The 25,335-nt window shown below is 34.9% G+C and overlaps 1 protein-coding gene across 4 annotated transcripts in view; it reads right to left on the bottom strand.

The window, feature by feature from the left end:
• Positions 1–25,335, bottom strand: part of BRWD1 (bromodomain and WD repeat domain containing 1) — a 59,372-nt gene that overhangs the window by 7,058 nt on the left and 26,979 nt on the right. Inside the window, exons 22-40 of one of the 4 annotated variants that reach the window (XR_013943423.1) lie at positions 24,909–24,994; positions 23,836–24,031; positions 22,838–22,954; positions 22,623–22,730; positions 22,130–22,254; positions 21,943–22,025; positions 21,377–21,488; positions 16,942–17,003; positions 13,162–13,317; positions 12,757–12,877; positions 11,065–11,190; positions 10,587–10,688; positions 9,271–9,315; positions 8,534–8,677; positions 7,017–7,169; positions 6,566–6,735; positions 5,160–5,395; positions 3,988–4,179; positions 2,555–3,529 (exon numbers count right to left, since the gene is read on the bottom strand). Coding sequence is in view for 2 of the 4 variants with exons in the window: in XM_080573709.1 (XP_080429835.1) it covers positions 2,555–3,529; positions 3,988–4,179; positions 5,160–5,398; positions 6,566–6,735; positions 7,017–7,169; positions 8,534–8,677; positions 9,271–9,315; positions 10,587–10,665; positions 11,065–11,190; positions 12,757–12,877; positions 13,162–13,317; positions 16,942–17,003; positions 21,377–21,488; positions 21,943–22,025; positions 22,130–22,254; positions 22,623–22,730; positions 22,838–22,954; positions 23,836–24,031; positions 24,909–24,994 (3,289 nt within the window). In the remaining 2 variants the exon portion in view is untranslated. Of the gene's footprint in view, positions 1–2,554; positions 3,530–3,987; positions 4,180–5,159; positions 5,399–6,565; positions 6,736–7,016; positions 7,170–8,533; positions 8,678–9,270; positions 9,316–10,586; positions 10,689–11,064; positions 11,191–12,756; positions 12,878–13,161; positions 13,318–16,941; positions 17,004–21,376; positions 21,489–21,942; positions 22,026–22,129; positions 22,255–22,622; positions 22,731–22,837; positions 22,955–23,835; positions 24,032–24,908; positions 24,995–25,335 lie in introns of all 4 variants that reach the window. The other 3 variants (XR_013943424.1, XM_080573710.1, XM_080573709.1) reach the window with 3 other exon arrangements.

Raw genomic sequence — 25,335 nt, forward strand, 5'->3', positions numbered from 1 at the left:
TTAGTGTAGATATCCAAGTCTATGTATCAGTTCACACAAAGGACAACAGTTCAACAACACCACGTAGGGAACATCTCCCAAAGTAAAGTAAATGCCCAGAAGTTGCTTGTCAGGAACTCTGTACAGACAATGACACATTCCCCTTTCACATGAGAGGTCTTCACTTCAGCCCTTTGTCTTTAACCATCCTGATTCTGCACATATTGGAAACAATGGTGTGGTTTTTTTTTTTTTCTTTTCCCCCCCTAAGCAAACAGTTCACTGAGCCCTCTTCTCAAATAACCATTCTTACTTAACAGTGAGACCCAAACAATGCAAGTATTCATTACCGTATTTCATCCTTATTTAAAGAACATATTTCATGGCCTCGTAGAAGTTTAATGATACTTGCTCTTGCCCCATATTTATCTTACATATAAGAATTTTCTAACTTTAGATGGGGCCTCTTCATTTAATGTATGAGTTTTAAAAGGGCTTCACCTTAAAAATGTTGTTGAAAATGACAAAAGAATAGTCTACTGCATGTGCACTGCACCATTTGGAAGGTTCGACATGGCAGAGAAGTTAAACATTTCTGTAGAAAATAAGATTGCTCTATAAAAAATGCAAAAATATTAAAGTAAAAAGTATGTCATTTATGCACTAATTCTTATAAAAGCCATTAGTAATTTTATTACGATCATGTAACAGATGCAGCTCATTAACTACTAATACATCCTTGACAGTGGCACCAGTTACAGACTGAAAATAATGCTGAATGTGTTTTTATGATTGGTAGTTTTACCTAATAGATGAACATTGACTACTAATGAATCTAAAGGATAAAGTAGAAAGAAAGCATTCGTCATCCAAAGGAACAGGATATTCACTCTAACCTGAAAACTGATGGAAGAGGAAATCATCGAGGAAGTTTAAGAAAAAAAATAATGTAAGTAAGAGGAGTTCTGCTCCAAGTTATAGCTAGAAGACAATATAACAACACACCCCCAGCCGTAAATGGTACAATACAAGAGAAGCTACAATTTAACCGGAGTGTTAAAAAGCTGGCAGGAAAAAAAAATAAATCACATTTTCAGCAAGCTTTAACCACTCCAGTAAAAACAGTTAAGACACCCATGTTACATTCAAAGGACAACCTAAAGAGACCAAAACCCTGCAGTTCACACGCTGGCTACTCAGTGTGGCAGTTTCTACGTATTTCATGGAGAAACGCTTACATTAAAAAAATGTGTAATGAAAGATTTGTAAGTTGACCAGTGCTAATTTCCCCTTAGAAATGCTGTGTTGGACAAATTTGGTATGGAAAATGTTACTGACTACCCACTTTTAAAAAATACAAATCTCCACTACATGAAGTATTTAAACAGAAATACCTTCTCTCTTTGCCATATTAAAAATCTCTTCAACCTCAAAGTAAGGATGCACGTTTAAAAAAACTAGTTAGAACGGTGTCGTATTCTTCAGTTAGTCACAACATTGCAAAGACACCTATAAACCCATGAAACTAGAGAAAGCAAGGAACAGAAGAGTCACCCCCGTATTTGGTAACAGAACCCCATCCACACGCTCTCCAAAAAAACCCACCCAAACCTCAAATACTCCTAATCTTAAATGGGGGAGAAGCCAGACAAGCATCAGAACATTACCATCACAGCATCAAAACATCTCTACCTTGAAAAGGAGACTACGCATCACTGACAATAAATTCCAAAAGGCAAATTAAGTTAGAAATTCCAGTATATGCCATGGAAGTAAAAAAAAAAAATAATTAAAACATCTATCAATTTTATTTTGAAAGATTACAAAGGTACTTCAGATGAAAAAAATGTCTGTACATCTGCTTTCACACGGAAGTTTGTCAACAGAAAAAGGCAACAATCTAAATAAAGAACTACTATCTTGAGTTTGTGGGTGAAGTAACAGAACTACAACTCAGATTTTCATTTCTGAAGTTCTCCAAACAAGCAGCAGGCTGATGAAAGAGAGTGAACTTTTCTTTTTGAGATTTTCTGGTGCCTTGACCTACATGCGATAGCAATATTCTGAAGGTTGCTGTGAACGTGACTTTAGTTTTGTGCCAACACCCTGAAAGCCAGTGGTTCTTTAATTTATCTGTCAACACACACACAGTAATGCTACTTCAACACAGGTATTTTAGCATCAGTTAATATATACTGCTACATAGGTAAGGAAATGCAGATTAAATATGAAAACAACAATCATTATTTAATGACAACTTTTTCCACAGAAAAATGTATTCCCTGTATTGCTCGAGAACTTCCAGAACCCCTCATGAATTCTAAATACCAAAAAACTGTCACCACAGAACTGTAATACTTTTCTCTCAGTGCTGTTTGGTAACTCTCCAGTTCTCCTGTCAGCATCACTGTACCTTATAATTCACCCTCCCTGATATCTAGTTCAGATTTTAGAACAGCGAGAAAGACTATTACACTGTACAGTTCAAATCCCCCCAGTCATTACCCATTTTAATCCGACTTCGTTTCCTCCCAGTCACCATTAGAATCAGACGCACTAGCTTTAGTAATTTTACCTTTTCTGAAGATTTTTGTTTTTCCTTTCCTTCTCCTCTTTCTTGTTTTTGTAGAAGTGTCGCAATAATTACTGTTATTGGAATTTGCTTCAGATTCTGTATCAGAAGAGTCATTGTAACTGGTACCAGGTCCAGATTTTGAATTCCCTGCAATTCTAGATGGCACCAAGGTCTCCGAAATATAACTTCTCCCATTCTCTCTGCCTTCCACTTCAGATTCTGCTGTGTCCTCTAAGTCACTCAAGACTTTTGCTTTCTTTAAGGGAGCAACAATATGCAGACTAGTCATTTTTTTGTCATTCCACCTATCTGATTCAGAATCCACTTCATCCTCAGAGTTGCTCACTGCAAGCTTATGTGCAGACGTTGACTCATCGGCTTTTTGACTGCTCCCATCCTCTGAATTATGGCTTTTGGAATCATCTTCTGAAGAGTCTTGCGTGGGACTTCTCACTTTGGGAGACGCAGAATGGAGTGTCCCACGTAACTGTCTGTGGCCATTGCTTTGCCAGGTTTTCTGTTTCACCTGCATGTCTATCTCAGAATCTGAACTTCCATTTTCAGATTCACTAACAAATTTTCTTCGTGGAGCAGATGAACCAGGAATAGAAAGATTTTTCCTCTTGGTAAGCTGCTCTTCATTTTCTTTTTCACTTTCAGACTTCACACCTGTGTCATCCTCAGACCCCTCCAGTAACATTCGCCTGGCTGCAGCTGAGGCATTTCGGTGAGGCAGTTTCCTGTTTTTGCACCCAATACCAATACTTTCTGAGCTTGAAACCTCTTCTTCCACATCACTCATTAGCCTTAACTTATTAGCAGCCACAGTAGCACTTCTGCGTGGAATTTTTCTGTGTCTACCAGTACTATTACTCAGAGGCTCAGATGTCACCACTGAAGTATTTTCAGAATCACTTCCATATAACCTTTTCCTGACAGTTTTTCTTGTATTCCCATTCTCCTGCAGAAGTGTTCCTGTAAAGTAGAGAAGGGATTAAAATCTTAAAAGAGTAGAAGCTTCTTAAGCCTTGTCAAACCTGGAACAGATTAAACCTACAGACATGACAAATGCAATACACCCCTAGTAGTAGTTACATGGTTTTGTTCTCTGGCAAGAAAAAAAATGTCAAATTTTGGATTCATTCTAGCTCTGTGAAAACTAGAACTGCTTTATGAACTACTGCTTTTACTTTAAGATATAAAAAGTTGCAAGACATATCCTCTCAGCAGGCTCTTGGCTTCTGCCCTCCTACCCTAAGTACTGAAAGGGATCTTCTGAAAAGTTCAGAAAGTAGTATTTTGAGAGCAACAGAACTAGTACTAATCAAACAATGCCACATATACAACAATTAAAAAAAATACTGATTACATTTAGTTTTATACATACACACCTGGATTACTGGCCATTCGGAAGAAGACTGCTTGAATCTTACCTGTTTGTTTTCTTTGAGCAGCTCGATTCCTAGTTATTCTACAGTTGATGTTCTTTCTCCTACATACACCATTGTGTAGTGGAGGTGACACAAGAGCAACAGAGCTTTCTTTGCTCTCTTCCGAGCTACTTGTAGAGGATGAAGATGAAGAGGATGTAGATGAAGAAGCTAAAGAACCTTCTATTTCACTTTCTGTTAAAAAAATAAAAAAATTGTCAATCAGAATTCTAACCATGCAGTTAGCTTGCAGTTAAGGGCTACATTTTGCTCATCCAGGAAATCTTCAAGTTTCCTCACAGTATTATCTTACAGTACACTGGTTATCATGCTGTAATGTCTTGCACATATGAAATTGCTAGTTCTACGAAATATACCACTCCACATTTATGAGATTTCTGGTGATAAGTTTCTTTGAGCTGCATTTAAGTTTCAAGTAAAATAGCAGAGCTGCTCCCAAATAGCAGACTTAAGAGAAGAGCATGTTAAAAAATCCTGAATCATCTGATAAATCCCTTCTTTTGCCAGGACTTGCATCCTTGTTCTTTGAAAGGAGATGAAGTTTTGCCAAGGTAAAGTGTAGGGGGAGAAAAAAAAGAGACAGGAAACATTTTATGACTCCAGAAACTTTTGCCATTTGCTAATTTTGGATTTTAATTTTTGTGTGACATGCATGGGTGTATAACCTGTATTTTATATCACATACAACGCATTTTCCTCTCAGATAAGAGGCATCCATTCCCCACAACAATTTTCCTAGAAGATCCACTTGAAGAAATTCTATTACTGTATTTGGTAAGAGTTAAGAACATCAAGTAATCATGCAGTTTGTATGTCAGCTTATGCTTATCATTAGTCTTACTCAATTCAGCTTTGCTGTGAATTCCCACACAAGGCCGTAGAAAAGTACACTTGACTGCAAAATGGATATATAACCAAGACAACCCTGCCTCCATGTAAATTATGCTAGTAATAAATTTCTGCTTAGGAGCAGGATTTATCATCAACAAAATTAAGCTAATTGCATTCTATGTTAAAGAATGTTAAAGCAGAGCATTCTTTAGTACACAGAACTTTTTATAATATCCACAGATATAAACAAACATTAGTAGATAATTCACAGATAAGACAGATGAAAATCCTCATCTGAAACAGATCTTTCAAACATTTCTTACCTGATGACAATGCAGAACAGTTTGTTAGTGTTGTAGATCTAGCTTTTCCATTCCTTTCAAAAGATGCCAGGCATACAGAATCAGAGGATTCACCAGAGGAACTATGGTTGTAATTGCTAGCATTTGTTTTATGGCTTGCAACACAGGCTGCTCTGCTTGAGGTAGGTTGACTAAAAGCATCTTCCTGCTCAGATTCAATTTTTGCCTGAGACTTTAATGGTTTCTGCTTCACATTTCTGCTGAAAGGGGAAAGAAGTAAAAGCAACATGGGTTGTAAACTATGAAAAAATATCGGCAATTAAGTATTTCAAAAATTATGTTCTCTGAAAGCTTAATTAACCATATACCATATGATTTTACATTTATGGAATGGCAGTTAGGTTTGTGAGCTAACATGGTATGGGACAATTTTGACAAGGATAAGCATTAACTACTTTCATTAAAATAACAGTCTACAGTCCTAGCAAAGTTCCACACGAAGAAACTTTCTATCTCTAATCAAAACCAAAAAAGGTAACACTGAATACCTTTTAGGTCTATGTCCTCTTATTGTTTACCAAGATATTGCAACAACAGCCTCAACTTCTGGTGAATTCAGTCTCTTGTTAATTGCACATAAGCCTCAAAGCACAAATTAACATTATTCCATGATAAACTGAGTTCTAAAGACATGAAGGCAGCACATTTTTCAAAGTCTACGGTCTAAAATAAAATGCACATTTGGAGAGGAACTCACTGATTTGATCCTTTCTTTAAATGCATGCTATATGTAATCCTGACATCATTTTTGACTAAAGTAAAACAATAGTGATCTAGATGGGATTATTCCTATCCCTTCACTATCAGACAAAAAAGCTGGACAGCAGCAGAAAAGTATACGCTCAGTTCCAACAATTTAGCATGTTTAGTTTTTGTATTTTATCTCACTTCACCCCATATGCAAATTAACAACAAGAGTTAATCATGTCAACCAACAGTGGTGTCAAGCGTGTGTTTTCCTTCAAAAGAGGAGATGCATACTAAATTAGCAACAGAATGCCACAGTAAGTTAAAATCCACAGGACTACCTTTCTTCTGCTCATAGTAAAATAACTGCAATACATGCAGCAAGTTTTGCTAATTATTACAGTCAGATTAAACACTGATTTTCCTCACTTAAGTATTTAAAACAAAGCAAACAAAACAAAGCCACCCCTATTCTATTTTTCAGTCCTTCCACTGTTCCATGGGCAGTTTACATTACAACAGAACTTTTTAAGCATGCCTGCCCTACTGAAAAAGGATTCTAAAAATTCTCACCGAAATTAGCTAACCACTTAATAAAACAATTGTTCTCTTCTTGTATGTCAGTGAATATGAATATTAGTCAGCTGTGATAAGCCTCCACATCTTCATAATTTTGTTACCTGAGCATTTTGGTAGGTTGCTGCATCGAGCTTTGATTCTGAAGTCTTCTAGTATACCTCTGGTTTCTTCTTAGTTTTTCATTCTGTTTTTGACCATTTTTGAAATCTGAAACAATTCTTCTTATTTTCTCTTCAAATAATGCTGACAATCTCAAGGTCATACTGTAAATCTAGGCAAGAAAGTGGCTTATATTAACAACCAAAATTTTCATGCAAGACTAGCATTTCTAAAATGTAAAAATGTACAGAAAAAAGATAGAAAAAGTCTGGCACATGATGGACTGTAGCACTAGATAAACAAGACATGCCATGCACAAACTAATGTTTAATATAATTTATTGCACTTCTCACCTATATCTAATCAACCAGAAACTTTATTCAAAATATTGATAAGGAAGCTAATTCCAAAATAATACTTAATTGCATTAAAAAAAAAAATATTAACAGGTACCTTTGACTTTTTGTTTGGAGTATAAGACTTGGCATTACTAAATATTAGTCTTATATCTTTGCACAGTTCCATTGGAGTGTCATAATTTCCAGCTTCCAGAGTTTCTTTCACTGTACCAAAGTCCATTGGAGTGTCTATAATATGTCTGTAATCCTAGATAAAACATGAAAAGAAATAGTTCAAGAAGTTAGAGGAAAAACACTTTTGAATTTTACTCCTAGAATTTAAGAGGAGCTCAGATTATCTTAACCATCAGCGCTCAAGACACAGACACGTACCACAGCAGAGAACTAAGCTGTTGCAGAAACTACTTGACTTAAAGTCTCTATGTTACCCCCTATAAAACCTCGCTTATTTTCAGTGTCACCTTCAGAATTTATTAAAGATCACTGTTTAATACAATGCCATGTGCTTGTACATGCAGCTTTGCTGTTTTGTTTCTCCTGATTTACCTCAGTATCTACCGACTGACAATACCATGCAGGTTGACCTTTTTATCGGTAATCAAAAAGGGAAAGAAGATTCACTGCAGACTTAATTTACTCATTTCATTGATGCATTTTACAATGAGAAACTGATCTGGCTTTAAAAAAATTATAATAATTAAGAAAGCACTATAACACTGTTATGTAACTTCTTCTCCACTGTAAATGAGTTTTAGAGAACCCCCAACATGTTCTTAAAACCTGACGTGAAACCCAAACTCAAGATGTGAAGCCACAGGAAAACAGCCGCATGCTTATGCTTGTTAAAAAGTTTTTTTTCCCCCCTTAAGTTTCTTTTTCTTTTGGTCTAAATGCCCAATAAAGGGCTTGAAACCACTACTGTAGCAAAGAATAGCAAATTTTACAGAAGAGAGAAATGAAATTCTGATATCAGATAAATTGCTGAAGAAAGTACACCATGAGGCTGCAGAAGGCCTTCAACAACAAAATATTTTATTGATATGGAAGAGGAGCCATTAGAGCACAAAGATGTTCTGAGATGCATTTTAAACAGAATTTAAAAGAATATGCATACCAGATTGGACAGAATCCATACTTCAGAGGTATATATGAACCAATGCCTACATTCTACCTAAATGTGAAGCTTCAAAGTGGGGACAGATTCCTAAAAACATACAGTGAGCTGAAGAGCAGAAAAAATAATAATGGCAGCAGTGAAAACAGGAAAACTAGAAAGTCATGGGACTACAAATAACAAGTTCATGTTTGCAGTCCATTTTTTTGTTTTTAATTTTACCGTCAGAGTTAATAATTAAAGGCAAAACAAAGAACTCATTTAATATATCACGACATTTGTAGACATTATACTGCTGCTCTACAATTGTTTTGTGCTGTCTCAATACTTTGATGGATCTTACCTTGATGCAGTCAAGCATCAATGGTTGGAAACTGAAACCCTAAAGAGAAAAAATAGCTCCAAGAGAAATGTGGAGATCTTATTATGACACCAAATGCTAAAAGAAAGAAACAAATTAACCTTGTAAGATATAAATAATTATAAGAACAACTTACAGGATATTGATCCAAATCAACTGGCTGCCTAAAAGGTTCAGAATCTTCACACTGGAAAATTAAGTTCACGAGTTCCATACACTGCTTTTTCCAACAGTTTTCATCATAGCCGTTTTTAATGCCTTTTCCTTTTTTCCCCCGTCCCTTGAAAAAAAAAGTCAAAAAACATTACTGAAACCCAGCCTGAAAAACTAAACCTAATAGTCTTTCTGGAATTATTTTCGTATTAAGAAATGTGCTTCCAAAAATACTGTTTTGTAACAAAACTTTGCAACTCTACTACTAGAAGATTTTTTTACTGATGTTTATTAATAACACTAACAAATCACACAACTTTTTTGAATTTGTTTTTAAATACTAAATAAAGCACACAAAAAGATACCTCCTGATTTCTTCCAAATTATTCTTAAGAGATCTGAATAATATCTATCGCTCAAAATACTTTTTCCTCACATCTCAGCTGAATAATGCTTTTACTTCAGTAGCATACATATAATTGAAACCTGTTAAACTGAACAGTATTGGTATCAAATTTGTAAGTACAGAAGCATTAAAATAACAATGAACTATTTAGGCAAAGTGTATAATTCCTTTTTATTCCTTTTTATCATCAAAAAAATCTGTTCTATCTATGACTATTAAAAAACAAAACATCACTCCCATAGAATTTCAACAGTCTGCTAACCAATCCCACCAGACCTGAATTGGGTATATATGGTAAAGATTAGCCAACTCACTCTTCTCCTCCTATATGACGTTCTCGGACGACATTTTTCATCATCCTGCATAAAATAAAATTAGTTATGAAACAATAGGCAATGTTTGCTCAAAGCAACATTGAATTTTACACCACAGTTAAAACAGACTTTTATTCTAATTTCTCTCAATGAAACAGAACATGAGTGTATCAAAAACTACAGCACAGTGATTGAAAAACTAGGAAAGTAAGATCCTAAAGATGTCCCACCACTGAAGACTCTTCACTCCAACTCTTGACCTTAATACAAAGGAAAAACCACCATAAGAAGTTGCAAGTTCTCTTTTCGATAAGAATTGAGAAGACATCCACTAGCTTTGAATCTCAATGACTAAAGACCATCAGTAATTCAATTAACATATAATAGAAGTCAAAGAACTCTTTGAATTTTGCTTGTCCTGAGTTTAGGATGAAGAAATCTTTGTGATCAATTTACTTCTGATAAAAGAAGAACATTACAATACGAAAGTAATAAGATAATGCTGAAGTAGAGCGACTGCTCAATGTAATTTCTTCCCTAAATATTACCCTGAAAGAGAATGCTGCCACTTTGTGGTTTTCAGAAGTCTAGCTGCTGAATTAGAAACCAAAATGCGTAAAAGACATTCAGATTAGGTAGTTTGGGGTATATTGTTAATAAATGTAAGATATTGTAGACAACATGCACTGTTATGCAGTGAATGCTACCTCTCAGATTTAAGATAAATATACTTCATTATATTCTCAATGAGGCATGCAAAACTGATGCATGATCATAGCTGGGTATACAAAGAAACTGCAGTGTATGTTACTGCAAAGCACCACTGCAGTAGTCATAACTTGCCAACTTTTAGCATTTACCACTGCATGCCAATTTTACCCTTAGCAATAACCAATTATGCGTATAATTAAAAATATAATGAAAGATATACATTCATACACTCCTGAAATATTACATTACTGCATATTAATATGCTTCAGAAATGTATCACTCACAAAACATCGAAGTATTGTTCTATTTGATGGCAAATAGTCACAGTAGAAAATGCATGTTTGTTGTACTTCTGAACAAGTATTGACAACTCAAATGTTTTCATTAAAGCATCTCCCCATATCACTTCTCACATTCCTAGTATATTAAATGTTTGTATTAGCTACATAAGTAGTTAAGTACATGCAAGGATCTTTATTAAAAAAAGGACAATTTTGTGCACTTTAGTACTTTTAGTAATTTTAGTACTACAAATACTTGAAGATGGGCGTTATTTTCTTACCACTGCTAATGCATTATTGCAGTTATTCACAAGAAAAGCTTACCAGATCATCGTCATCAAGACAATCTTGCTCATCATCTGTTGTGCTACATAGTTCAAAAATGTTTGTACAGTCTTGATCACTGTAATGCAATTAGGTCTGTTACTGGAATAGCAAAAACATACCTATCACTTCCTAGATTAAATCCAGACATGACCAAAAGCTACATATAAACTTAAAGACAGTAACAAAGAATTAACTGAAATATAAACTCACAAGGTGATTATAGTAATCTTTGTACTATAAATACCAGTGAATGCTACTATGAGAAAAAGTCAAAATGTCTCTTTGCGGAACATTTCAGTATTTTCCCCAGTTAAAATAATACTCAAGAAGAATTATACAACTGTCCTGCAGTGCATGGAAGAAGAGTAGGAAATCAAAGGAAGCAGGATTTTCAAAGGGATCTTAGATGTTCATGCTCCCCCACAGTTTAAGATCGCAAACATTCAAGCACTATTTAAATTAAAAAGCCACTCACTTGATAAATTTTAAGAGTTGTGTAGTGATCTTTTTTGCAGCTCTAGCAATAGCACTCCCAGGTTCATTGAAGGTCCTGGCATTGCTTTCAATGTATCTTACTTCCCAAACCAATGCAGAGATTCTCCTTAAAATTAAAAATAAAAATGCACCTTTAAACTAAGCTGAAAAACTGTGAAGTTATTCTCTTAGTAATTATATGTCTGTTATATATATATATATATCCTAGTTCAATGTCCTTTGTTTTAATTGAAGTTTTATTACACTAGACTCAAACTTCTCGTTCACATGGAAAACTGAAGTGTATTCACATATACACAAGCACACACAATTCAAGATAGTGAAATCAACATTGGACACCTTTGTTAACTCATTTTCCAACTAATTACGGATAATTCATCTTCAGAAAGGTTGCAAAATTCTAACAGTCTTCGATTTCATTCCTAAAATTCTGTTAATACAACTAGCCCAGTAAAGCACTGGCTTTTGATACCACTGAATTATGAAATACCACTGAAATAATTTAACTAGTGAGGAATTCCTTGGGTCTTTAAAAATCCATGCATTTTTATAAAGCTTATATTTGACCCTATTCAAAATGGGAAGAAAAACAGAAGTAGTATTTAACCACTACTTTAATTTACAACATTTGTTCTGGAAACATCTAACAGCAGTTGCCTGTGGAACTGTCCTCTCAAATGGAACACAAGTTGTGTAGTACACTAATAATTCTTAAGAACAAATAAACACAAGACACAAGCAATTAAAAAAGCAGTGAGAAAAGGCCTGACCTAAATACATTTTTATATACACCTATTATGATCTTTTCTGTCTCCCCTCAAATACTTTCCTTTGAGACCAACTGATCAGTCATGAAGTAGTTGTCCTCTGTAAGATACACTTGTAGAAACTGCTACAAGCTAACACTATGGAAGTGAGCTAGCACAACTGTATAGCTTTTCTATCATTTCAGTTTCCAATTCCTTGTAATTTTGAAGCCATAATACCCCAGATTTGCAGCTCTTCATCTAAAAAATTTCAAACCATTTCCCAAGTCATTATTTCAGGCTCGCTGAGGAGAAAAACAACCATAAATATCTTTTCATTTTATTTACAGACACTCTGAATGCAAGTCCAGATAAGGAACACCCTTTAATTTCTATTATCAAAATTGATAAGCTGCACATCCAACAAATCAGAACTTTATCAACTCCACACTGAAGCTTCTTCCCCCCTTTCTTTGTGGCGTTTCTATCATTTAAAGTATTGGTGGTAATATTTAACATTTCACCTCTGTGTTTAGACTTGTTTCTGCAAGTACTAAGTGTCTAAGAGCTGAACCCTCTTCAAGTTCAAACTAAGTACAGCACCTCAAAACTTGAATGAAATTGAAAAAAATAAGACAATCATTGAAGTATTTACTCATTTCAAATCGCAAATTTCACAAAAAAATGTCAATGTTCATTGTAACTCTGAAAATAGTATCAATATAGGCTGAAATCAATTTCCTTGAGAAATAAGAAACTTAATAAAATGTACATTAATGTTGCTACAGAGTACTAGTAATGCTGAATTCAGGTACTGGACTGCTGGTTTTCAAAATGTTTATTAAAGGAAAAAGAAAAGTTTAGATCTTCTCACAAGGTACAAACCTAAGACCATATTCCCCCTTGTTTCCGCTGCTAGTACTTACCTGTAAAATCGGTTAGCCAGTCTTGTTCGAATAGTGTTCAGGTCTGTTGGGTAAGCAATCACTGTACAGTACTTGGGATATGTACACAGGTCAACTGGACCAGCAAAAGCTGCTGAAATGTCTGTTAAGAAACAATAAGATTAACTGAACTATTTTGAAGCTTGTATGCATACAAAAATTGAGTCAGACATTCAATTGCTATGCATAATTATCCTTGATAAAACCAATGATGTACAAAAACAAATCTGAGCACAGAGACAGTGAGAGGATTGCACATAGAAATGTGTAAACATTTACAGTACTTTATTATAGGACATTTTTAAAGGATGCCATGTATATTCTGCAGACCTGTTTATAAATTTAATGCGAGGAGAAAACTCCCTAAAGCTTGGAGGACATGCTTACCGAGAGTCAGAAGCTGATCAATACCACTGATAATCCGTTCACAAGCTTCATCACGAGACCGCATCCCCCACTCCCCTTCTTGGGGTTTGTATAGTAGCTTCTCCATTTCTTCAAAAGTCACGGAAACACTAGCTCCTAATTCTTCAGGCTGGTCAACTGAAGAGTAACAGCAAATAGGAAAAAGTGTGAGCAGGGAGAACATGAAACAAGACAAACTGTTAAATATTCATGATCATATAAGTATTTAACAAGAATAACCAAGAAAAAATATCTTGCCTTAAGTGAAGTTTGACACTAATAGCATGGGGAAAAGGAAATACACAAAGAAAATACAACAACGATATCCCTTATTCTCCTTTTGTGCAGTTCTGAATTTCCTGAAGACTTTTTACTCTCTTGATTTAATTACTAGCCTGAAAAGAAGACTTCAACTCTGAGTTAATCACACACTTTTGTTTTAAAATGCATGCCCCAGACTTCACAGTATCATAACTTAGTTTAATGAGTCCATTTGTGCCCTCAACCATTAAACATGTGCAAGATAGGCAATACACTGTGTGATGTCCTTCCCAGAATTACTGTGACCTTTAGGGCATTTTTAAAAAATGTGTGCTTTGAATATGGCAGATCAATTGAATTTCAAAGCAAAAATTACTAGTATACATGTAAAGCTGTGATGGATGGTTCCACAGAAAGTCACGCTTCCAAAGATTAATGCAACCCAGCTAATGCAGAATGACTGAGTAGATAAGGTTTTACCTCTGGGTATCTTTCCCCTCAATTCCACAGACTGTTTTTAGTACATCTTCAGTCTCAGTTTCTGTACTTTATTTTTGAAAAACCAAGTTCCTCATTTTGTTTAAGCACATAAAAAGGAACAAGATCATGAAGGCTCCTGATCAGACACAGTAAGTCCTTCAGTCCATCTTTGTACTGATTAGGACAACTGGAATAGCAGATTAAATTCAGCAGTCTAAAGCATATAGGCTTACAGCTAGAAACTAACAGTAGGAGCTTCTATTAGCATCTGAGAGTCTGTCCATTAAAATGAAAGCAAGAAAGATGATAGGGTACTTGCTAGCATTATGAAGACTGCAATCCACAAATAGGTTACAAATTCTAAAACATTTCCACTCCAACTGTTGTAGAGACCAAAACAAAACAAAAAGATCTAAACAAGTTTACCGGGGATCTTCTAAATTTATGAAAAGGACTGTTTTTTCCTTTGGCTGAACATGTATTAATAACCCAAAGTCTTTTCTAGTTCTTTGTTCATTACTGCATTGACAGAGCCCTAACAACATTTGTTATCCATTCAATACCAAAGATGAGGCAGGTCTTCAAAAAACAAATGGATAAATAACAAAAAGGCACTAGGAAAAGCTGAAGAGAGGGAGGTGACTCACTTGTATTCCTTCTAACTCATCTTTGAGCTGAAACACTTCTGCAATCAGACTTCCTGAAGACAACACTAATAGAAAGCAGCAAGTAATTCTTCTACGCTTACACTTGTATCAAGAAGAACTCTACATCGTACGTGGTACTCCACTGCATAAGCGCTCAAGAGGGACATTCTCCTGCAGGAGTAACATCTAAAGGAGAATGACAGACTAAAACAAATCTCTGTCCTACTCAAGAAGCATGGGAAGATCACTGCTTTGTGTTTTTTTGCAGCACCCCGGTACATGTGAAAGAAGACTTGTCATAATTTGTAGCACATTATATACATAGGGTGACCATATGGTCCACTCTTCAGGAGTAAATGGGTCATAGACAGCTGAACCCTCCGAAGGAGGGTTACAGTGCTCACTGCACAGATCGGTAGTACAGACTACAGACAGTCCACACCAGTAACAGTTTAGTAAGCAGGCTGCTGAAAACTGAGTTTTCATATGCATATTTATCCTGATCTTGACAATGTTGTGCCTGCCAAGACAAGGGTTGGACATCTCATACTCTATCTCGATAATCATGAGACAGAATTTATGCCTGCAGGTTAAAAAAAGGTAATAAATTAAAGTTGTGACCTGCTAGTCAATCCAACTTCAGTGTTGCTCTTGTCCCACACATTTATCTTAGTAAACTGAATAAAGAAAATTTTGAGAGAAGAGTGGCAAATGTAAGATGCAATTTCAATTCAATTTGTAAGTCATTCAATTGAAGAAGGAACAAAAAGCAAAGGAGAAGGGGTGTAACCTGTTTTATATTATATTACTAATATAATAATGCTTTCTAGGAAAGCATAAAACTTTTCCGTAAGAGCCTTATTTCCCTACTAAATCAAAGAAAGAAGTTGCAATTTGCCTCTGATACAGCCAGTAAATGACAATGTACATACATACTACTACCCAGATCTAGATAAGTGTCTGTAGGATGTCTCTGTCATTACATTGTCACTGTAGCAATTTCAGAAATTCTGGTTCCTTGATATCAAACTTAAGTGGTTAGGAACACTACATTTTATATTTCAAACCACAGAGGGAGAACATCATTAATACTCTCATAAAAAGCAACTTAAACCACTGTATAGAATATTCAGAAGAAATTGATGCTGTTTGTCCTGTTAGCAAAACATAAATATTCTGACCAGTTCGCACGTAAGGCTTGTTATAGAGCTTCTGACAATCATATATGGTAAGCATTAACCAGATCATGATGAATAAGAAGAAAACAGAGCTTTATGTTTGAAGGAGACGGATGTTGGTGATGATAAAATGGAGTGTTTCAATTAAATTTCTGGGTAAAAGAGAACACAATCCTGCTGACTCCTTGTTTTATATAAACTGAAATGTATAAAAATTTTAATTCCATATTTTGAATCCAGACTTGCGGCATTCCTCATCACAAGATGCAACTGAAGCAGCCAGCTCATACTTCAAACATTGGATGGTCAGGTGGCTACTGAGAACATCAAAATGTGTGCAACATAATGGTACTTTATTTATATATGTATATATATATATATAAAAATGTGTATATATATAAATATCATAAGCCTTAATATAATAATATCATATATAAATAATTATCATAAACCTTTCTGGCATTTGGGAAACAAGCTAACTCCTGGCAAAGGTGATTAGGAAAATGAATAAATATCCTGTTGACAGCTTATTCAATGATTACTCTCTCAGTATTTCACAAACTTTCCTCCCTTCTCCAAGCTCTTATCATTATCAAGAAGCATTGGAAAACTGAATTGAGTAAGATAAACTAGGAATCCAGCAATTTAATTTAGAATTAATTTGGGTTTGACCAGTAAACCTTGCAAACCGCTGTTTTTAAAGTAACAGTTAACATTTGCTGACTGGAAATTATTTCATATATATTCTTTCCTCCTCCTCCCTCCTATACTGTACCATATTATAGCTAACTATTTTTTTGTTACTTGGGACATTTGCAAAACTTGGCTTTTAGAAATATCAGGCTTTATTGTATTTCAACTATTTCCTTCAAAACTACTTAGGAAGATGGAAAGTTTCAGGGGAAAAAAATAGAGATATATTCAAGATATTTCACCAAACCTGAAGTGAGACTATCTTAATGAGCATTCTTGACTAAAGGCACATAAAAAACCTGCTGATGTTCTTGACATTTCAAAGATAACTACTGCAATACCAGTTCCACCTGTTACATAGATATGCAAAATGGATACTGTACTCAGATGATTCAGTGGCAAGAGTTGCAAAAAAGGTAAGAATCATCTAAGGTCCACTACCCGCATATAACGAAGGGTCTGGAAAGAGAGAGAAGCATATAATTAAGTGAATTTCTACCTACCATTCTCAGATATTGGTTCCATGTCCCACGGACTAAGCTTTTCAACTTCACCGTTGTCCCATCTGATTCACCAAGTTAAAAAAAAAAAAAAAACAACATACAAGTTAACATTACCTTAAGCTAGAAGTATTTCCTCTGAGCATATTTAATGAAATTCTCCATCACTGCTATTTTTAGGCATTAATAAAAATAAACTGTATGAGTGTATATAAAAAAGCATTAGTTAGTAACCAATTGTGACATAAAAAGGAAAAACTCTTCATAATGAATTTCCAACTAAAATTGTACTCCTGATTTTGGCTTTGCACAACTTATCCAATATAAAAAATCGGTATTACAAATGCTATATCAAGAAGTGTCAGAAAAAATAAGCCATACACTTGGAAAAAAATGAGAACATTAAGCAGAAGACATCAAGAAAACAAAAGGGGAACAGACTTTTTTTCCCAACCACAACAGTAGTTGTGTAAGTCTGTGGAATGTTTCAGAGAAAGGAAGAATAAGAATTGAGGTATCGGGCGTATTAATATTTCATTATCTAAGGCATATCACATTAAGACAAAGAAGAATAAAATGTAGAAACTAAAGTTAAGAAACAGGAAGCAAAAGCAGAGCTAATATTCACAGAGCAACTGCATATTCACTCCGATATTTAACTATTACAGCATTAACATAATAGTAGTCTCCCCAAATCACAGAACATTCAGGCAGATTTTTACATGCTTTTATCAACATCAAAGTTACCAATGAATTTTAGTATTTCAAACATAAGAAATAGAAGAAATGGCCTACTGGATCAGTTCAGTGCCCTGTAGGTCCAGCTACACCAGTAATCTGTCTTCCAAAGTATTAGTCTGAAGCCAGTCTGATCCAGGTACAAGTGCATTCTACTCATACATTCAATATTCACTATCACTGCGTTCCTCTAGGCATGTTATTGAATACATTCCACGTTATTTCCTTTAGTATCTATTTTTTGTCTAATACCTTTACCAGCCTGCTAACACTGCCTGTTTCTGTCAATGAGTACCTCAACACTTCCTTCCTCAGCTGTAGCTACTACAAAGAAAAAAGTCACAAGCATAAACAAGACTACTATTCCCTCAGATGTCCTATCTAACATACCTGCGCTGAAAATTACGTGGAACTTTTTTTAACTAGTCATTCATTTTTATTGGGTCTTTGTTAGTCATTTCTTATAGCATTTTGTTTGTCTTCCTTGAAATGACTTGCATCTTCTAGAGACTTGGGTAGTTCACTACTCACGCCCTACAACATGCTTACGAGGACTCTGGGTAAAGCTGGTCCCAGCTCTGATTTGTGCAGGAGCCCATTACCATTGCTCTAGCCTTAAACATGATTGTTAAGAACCGTTCTTTTGCTCCCTATCATTTAACCAGTTTTCAACACACAAAAACATTTGCTCCAATGCCATATCATCTTAGTTTCTTTAACATCTCTTGGAGAGAAATCCTGCCAAAGGCTTCTCTTAAAACAAACAGAAACCAACAAAAAAATGAACACACAAATACTATGCAATAAAGTTGATAATGTAAGTATATGCTTACTAAAAAGTCACAGAGTTGCAAAAGGGCCAGAGGCAGAACCTCCCTATAGAGATGCAATGCTAACTCTCTCCTACATCTGGGTTTAACCATACGCTCAATGGTATTATTATCATACATATTATGTATATTATATGCATATACCAGAAACTGCAGTCAAATACATCAGTCTACAGTTCACTGATTTCCCGCCAGACCCTTTTCTGCTGGCAGGAGCTACAATCTGCTTGCGTACCAGTGCATGATCCAACGGTAGCATAGGTTGCAACTTTGCCAGGAGTTTCAAATTAGAGTTCTTCACATGCCTGATTACATGCCACCTACTTTTGATGACTTAATACATCTAATTTAGTATTGGTCTAATACTTCTTGCATATTTATTTCAAACACAAACTGAAAATTTAGATGATAATCTTCATAATATTTATTAACTAAAAACTCTGCTTATGCAAGAAAACCTCTCTACTATTTTGGACAGTCCATTGATTCAGGAAAACTTTGCTGCATCTACATTCAGCCTGTTTGATTATTTATGAATTAAGAGACTTCTGAAAGCTTGTCTACTGAGTTCTAATCTCAATTAATTCACAATACCTCAAAAGTTATTGTCATAAATAAATTTATACACTACTTCATAATATTTTATGAAAGACCCGTTCAGTTCCGCTTAAGCACCATTCATCCAGACAAAACAACTTACATAATACCCAGAGCTACTTCTATATAAATACCTATTTTTATGGGGCAAATAAAACAAAACGTTCAATTTATACAACTTCTGTCTATTTATTAACTATTCTACAGTGGTGATGATAATTTGAGATGATGCCTATGTGTGATGACCTGGTTACTGAGAAGACTGACTTTAATCTATTCAGAAGAATAAATCAGGAGTAAGCAATTTGAAGGTATGTGTCAAGTACTCCCTTTCATCTCATTCAAATGAGGTTTCCAACATTCCTTGTCATTGACTGTTCTGAAACCATCTTTTGAAGGTTGTTTTTGGTATGAAATAAAAAGCACTTCTATTGTAATAAAGCTCTGACTCAGAAGCAGTGAACAACTGCAGATGCCCAAAATCTGCTGGATTATCAAAATTACGCCAGTTTAGGAAGCACCTTAACCCAAATCCTGCATGACAAAGACAGACAACTGATTGCAGTTTTTCCAAGACAGAGTTGCCTCCCCCCCACACACACTTTAAATAGATGTAAAATGAAGTGAATTAAAAAATTTCTTTGCATCCAATTTTAAAAGCCTGTGAATGCAAATTAGGAAGCCACTGTTACTGAACCAGATGCAGATACTTTGACAAACAAGACATGAGGTTCTCTAATAAAGGATCATGTTTACAAAAAGAGCCAAGAATCCAGCTAAGTTACTAAATCTATCTACACCTGCAAAACACTCCAGACATTTTCATACAGTGTTTACCTATACAAATGTTAGAAATCTTTTCTAGACAAGTTGTTTGAGAGTCACATTCTTGACAGAAGTACCACAAATTTTGGAAGAGCTCTCTTTTGAGAATGATCTTTAAACACCACCGAATTCCTTAACTATTAAATTTTTAAGCCAACTTCAAAGCAGCTCTGGACTGTGCTCTGTTAAAAGCTAGTGCATTGAAAATACTTCAGCACTCAAAGAAGAAAGGAGTCTAGGAAGTTGGCTATAGGCTCTTTTTCATAACTAAAAATGTTATTTTGAACTGGCCAAAAAAGAAACCAAAAACTCATCTGAACTTACTTATAAGGAACAACTGTAATAATATAACAAAACACGTGAAAGGTTTACTGCATGTTCCCCACTGCAACATATCAAAGGGTTTGAGCTATCTTGTAACAGGTAAAAATCCTCTGAGTTCAGATACCAGAATGAAAAGTATTACTACTACCTTTTATTTCAGAGTACTATTTTTTGTTTTTATTTTTTAATTATTTTGGAGTACTTTTCTGTACTGGGGCCTAGTAGGGAGTCATTTTTCAGCACATGCCTACGTCCAAGTATCTTGCTACCAGTTTGAATCTGATGTTCTGGCGTTTCCTGTTCAAGCAGGTTTTTATCCCTACTCTAATATCCCCGTATTTGCCATATTTTGAACAATGCATTTGACACCATATGCCTTCACCTATGCAGTATTATCTCTTGACACGCAGACTGGTCAAATGGATTTCTCTGTCAGACAGTAGCAGGGGGCTACTTTACCTGCAAGTTCTCCTGCTAAATACAACCCAAAGAGGAAAATGCAGGAGAAACCACAAGCCGAATCTGCATAATAGCAAATATGATGGAATACCAATAGGCAGTGAAAGGACAAGTTGTGTCTTCATATTCATTTAGCAAGCATGAGGATAGAGCAACACTTAGAAACATCCTTTACACGAGGCTCAAATGATGGCTTGAAATAAAGTTACAGTTATACTTGTTCTTGTAGACTCAGTGCTAATAGTTCACATAATACATGAAAGACAAAAGTGGGAGAACTTGAAGTGTAAGAATCATGATGTTAATAACAGGAAAGATTCAACATGCCCCATCCAAAACCAATTATCAATGAAGAATAATAATTTATATACATTGGAAATTGCATGGTTTGCTTCATGGAAGATATTCAGCAGTAGTTGTTACAGATCATTTGCAGTTGTGAGAGGTCAATAACTTGTTCTATCCTGTTATTCTTCATTTAAAAAGTTGCTTCAAATTATTACAAATTCACATTATGCCAGATTAGCAACTTTAAGGCATTCAGAAGTGATAATATGGCCAGTAAAATCATTAAACAACTTTCATATTCTTATACCAATAGTCTAGCTACATAAAAGGCAATCCACACTACTAATATCAGAAGTCTAAAACCCTTTTATACTTACTTTACACTGTAACACTGAAAATGACTATCTGGATATTGAGGCTGATACGGTTCTTGACCCAGCACTGTTCCAAACCACCATGCATCATCAATAATGGATCGGAACCTGTCAGCTAGAACAACACCAACAAAAAAGTCTGATCCTGTATTCTATTAACAAGAGTTACTTAAATACACTTCTTCTGTTCGTAATTAAAACCTTTTTAACAATGTATTTCAGTTTAAAGTCCTAAAAATACTGATACTCGGTAAAGATGAGACAACCTATTATGCCAAAAAATGTTACGTTAAAACTGCTTGCTACTTAACTACAAAACAAGAAAAGACAACACTAGAACCTCACTTTATGTTTTAAAGACTTCATCTTAGATCTGTGGTAACCCCTCCAAAATACTTAGTACTGGCACTAGTAGTTTCGTAGTTCAAACAGGCAGAAGAAACTTACATAACAGAAAACCCTTTGAAATTACAAGCAAATAACTAGCATATCCAGTAATTAGACAAGGATATTTTTATTTATTTCATCAGGGTTCTTTTGTCAAACATTCAGAGAACGAACGGACTTACAGGCTTGCCAGTTCCTTTGCCGTGCTTCATCATAGAACTGACGTAATATAAGGAAGTCGATAACATCTGGCATATCATGGTATCTAGGTTAAAAAGAAATTGCTTTCAGATGTGTACCTTGGGGTTTTAGGAAGAAGCTTTAAGAAATATTTTTGAATACTTTTCAGGAAAATAAAGATGCACATACTTGATGGAGAATGATTTGTCTGTATGTTTTCCAGTGGCATGATCTATAAAGGCAAGCTTGAGGCAACACAATGTGGGAGGACCAACCTCGTATCTAATTCCAACAATTTTTACCAACTCCTGATCCTACAGGCAAGAATGAACAGTTTCAGAACGTATTACCCTCTGGTCTATGCACAGAACTATTAATTTAATAATAGTTTAACCAAACACATGATTTGTACCCACATCCAAAATGGCAAAAATATTGACACAATTTCTGAGATTAATGGAACACGCCTATCAGACTCAGAAATATTAGAACAACTATTTATAGTCAGGCTTCCCACGTGTAACTCCAAAGCTATTCTAATAATTGAAGACAATTCATAGGAAAGCAATATAAGGCAAATGGCATAACCTCAGAAATTAATATTTTGGAACAAATTTAACACAACACTTTTCATTCACAGACTACTAGTACTGAACTCACTACATCTTCAATGCAGACCTACCCTAAGGACTACTTTTCTCCAAGGCTCCTTGTGGGGATTCAGTTCATAAATGTTATTTCTTCTAACTGCTTCAATGTAAGCTTCATGTCCTTGTCGAAAATATATTACCTTAAAACAAACACAACAACACAACAAAACAATAGTAAATGTTTCTCCATATTTAGTAACAATAGTAATATGTAAGTAGCATAGGAGATTTTAATAAATATTCTTACTTCATCACCCATCTGAGGGACAAATGGCGATCTCCGAAGAGCTGTGTCTGTTATCCAAACTGGAGGATGCCAGTCATATGACAGTTCCGAGTTTACTGGTTCTGATGGAGCATTAGCCTTCACATTTAAGAGACAGCAAAGTTAGACATGAAACCTTGCTGACAGGACATGAAAAACAACAATTTGGCAGATAAAAGTTTACGTTATGAAAGACAGATGTACATTTCTGAAACTTGTTATTAAAATTCCTTCAAGGCTTTCCTCAAATTGTAACTGTATTTGTAGTACTCACACCACGTAGAAGATTTGAGTGAGCAAGATAACTATTTTGTAGCTCTCAAGAGAATCAAAGCCTTATAATTTAGATGGCATTCTTGGTGCCCAAAAAAAATCTTATCAAGCTGCAAGAAACTATCTGAAGATGGAAAATTATGAGAGAGATCACAAAGTCATTTCAAAGGCCTTGTATACTTACATACTTGACAATATACATCTTTAATTCATTCAGTTCTGGGGGCAGATAAGTTACTTCTGCCCACCCAGAGCATCTTAAAATAGAGCTATAACCAGATTCTTTCGAAGCAGCATTAGCCTAATATCAGAAGCAACAGCGTAATTAAATAAACCAAGTACTTATTCAGTAAATATTAATATTAAAACAGTTGCAAATAATTTAGAGAAATATCTTGAAGAAAGTGAAAGGATTGAGAGAAAATGGCCAAAAATAATTGTTTCAAATTGAAAAATAGAACAACTATTTAACTTAAAAACTTAAGGAACTTGAAAAAAAAGTAATTTTTGTAGTTCACAAAAAATAAAAATTCAACTCAATCAGTAAGTATCCTGGATTTTGAACGTTATCAGATTAATCAAAAGCACACTATTTAGTGATAACTTTCTTGTCTAATGGCAAAAGCCATTACTTCACAAGTTTCCAGTGATAAAGTCTAAAACCTAACAGAAATCTATTAAAAAGATAGAAGAAATCAGTTGTATACCCCCTCCTGCTTTTTTGGTCTGGGCTTTTTTCTCCTTTTTCTTCTTCTTCTCTTTGGAGGAGATGATTTCTCTGCTGACACTTCATCTTCTGAAGTACTGCAGTATCTGATAGCTTTCCGTCGAGAAGTCCGTACAGGAGGTTGCAGGTTAATCCCTGCATCAGCGATCCAGTCAGAGTACCTGCTTGAAGAATCACTGACAACAGTGGACAGGATCAGGGAAGAATACAAACGCAGAACTGAGTTGTCAACACTTTAGAACACTAAGTTCTCTCTGACAAATATCTGCCAATACAGATTATTTTAGAATGTAATATCAGAAGAATTATCAAATTTCTTTGAACTTTTTAAAATTATTTGATATTTTGCTTAATTTTCTGTGAAAACAGAAATTTAAGGCATGTTTTCCACAGCAAAGTCACCCAGTAAATTCTAAAATTATAAATTTATTCAAGAAAGTTGTGCATTGACAGTTTCGGGGACTAGTTAAAAGCCATGCCTACAGAAACATTAAAGCCAAGAGTTACTCAAATTTTTCAAAGACAGTTCAGTTATACAAATCTCACAGGTTCACATTTGTGTTTACCAGTGTTTTTTAATCCTACTACTACACAGTTCTAGAAAGAATATTTAGAAAGCCATATTAAAACCATTAAAAATGCATCTGCTACTTCAGTTCTAAATAAAATTATAACCTGAAACAAACAGAAAAAGTTTGGTTTTGATGAATATTTTCAACCAACCATTTTCTTAAGCACAAGCAACTGACTGTTGCTAGGTTCTTCAAAAACAAAAAATAAAACCAAAATCCCACAGCATTAGAAACATGCTAGTTCATCACCATTTGCCTTGCCATCTAGCAAGAAAATCCAGCAAGTGAAAGGATTAGAAATTACATTAATAGACAGAGGTGTTTGTGCAAAACAGAAGACTAAATAACGACAACAGCGACACTGCAATATTGTAACCTAGAAGTATTACATATGAATCACACTAGAACTTCATACAACTTTAACTTGACAAAATTCATGTGAAATTTGTGACAGTAAAAGTTAGAATTTGTTTGCTTTTACCTAGAGCTATTAGTGTTGCTTTTCTTGTCACTTCTCCATTCTTCCTCTTCATCAGATGAGCCAGAGCCCTCACTTTCTTCAGCTTCCTGAATTTAAAAATACACATCTGAGTCAAACAAAACTTTCTCACAGCACGTTTTAGTGGTTAAACATAAAACAAGTTCTCCATTCATGTTTGCCTATTATCAGGTTAGGAAGAAATCTAGTAAAAAAGAGCTGTTAATACGGAAACAAAAGTACTTCCTTCTTGTAACTTACTCTACTTCAACTTAACCTATTAACCTCAAGACTGCACTATTAATCACTAACTTCTATACATCCACTCCTTTTATTAGCCAAGAGTGGATCTACCTGCTGTAGCCTGTCTTCACAAAGCAATGCTTTCATCCCCCTACCATATGATAGGCCTATTTTTTTTTTTTTACTA

Source organism: Anser brachyrhynchus, assembly GCF_964034855.1.
Source record: "Anser brachyrhynchus genome assembly, chromosome: 1".
NCBI lineage: Eukaryota > Metazoa > Chordata > Aves > Anseriformes > Anatidae > Anser > Anser brachyrhynchus.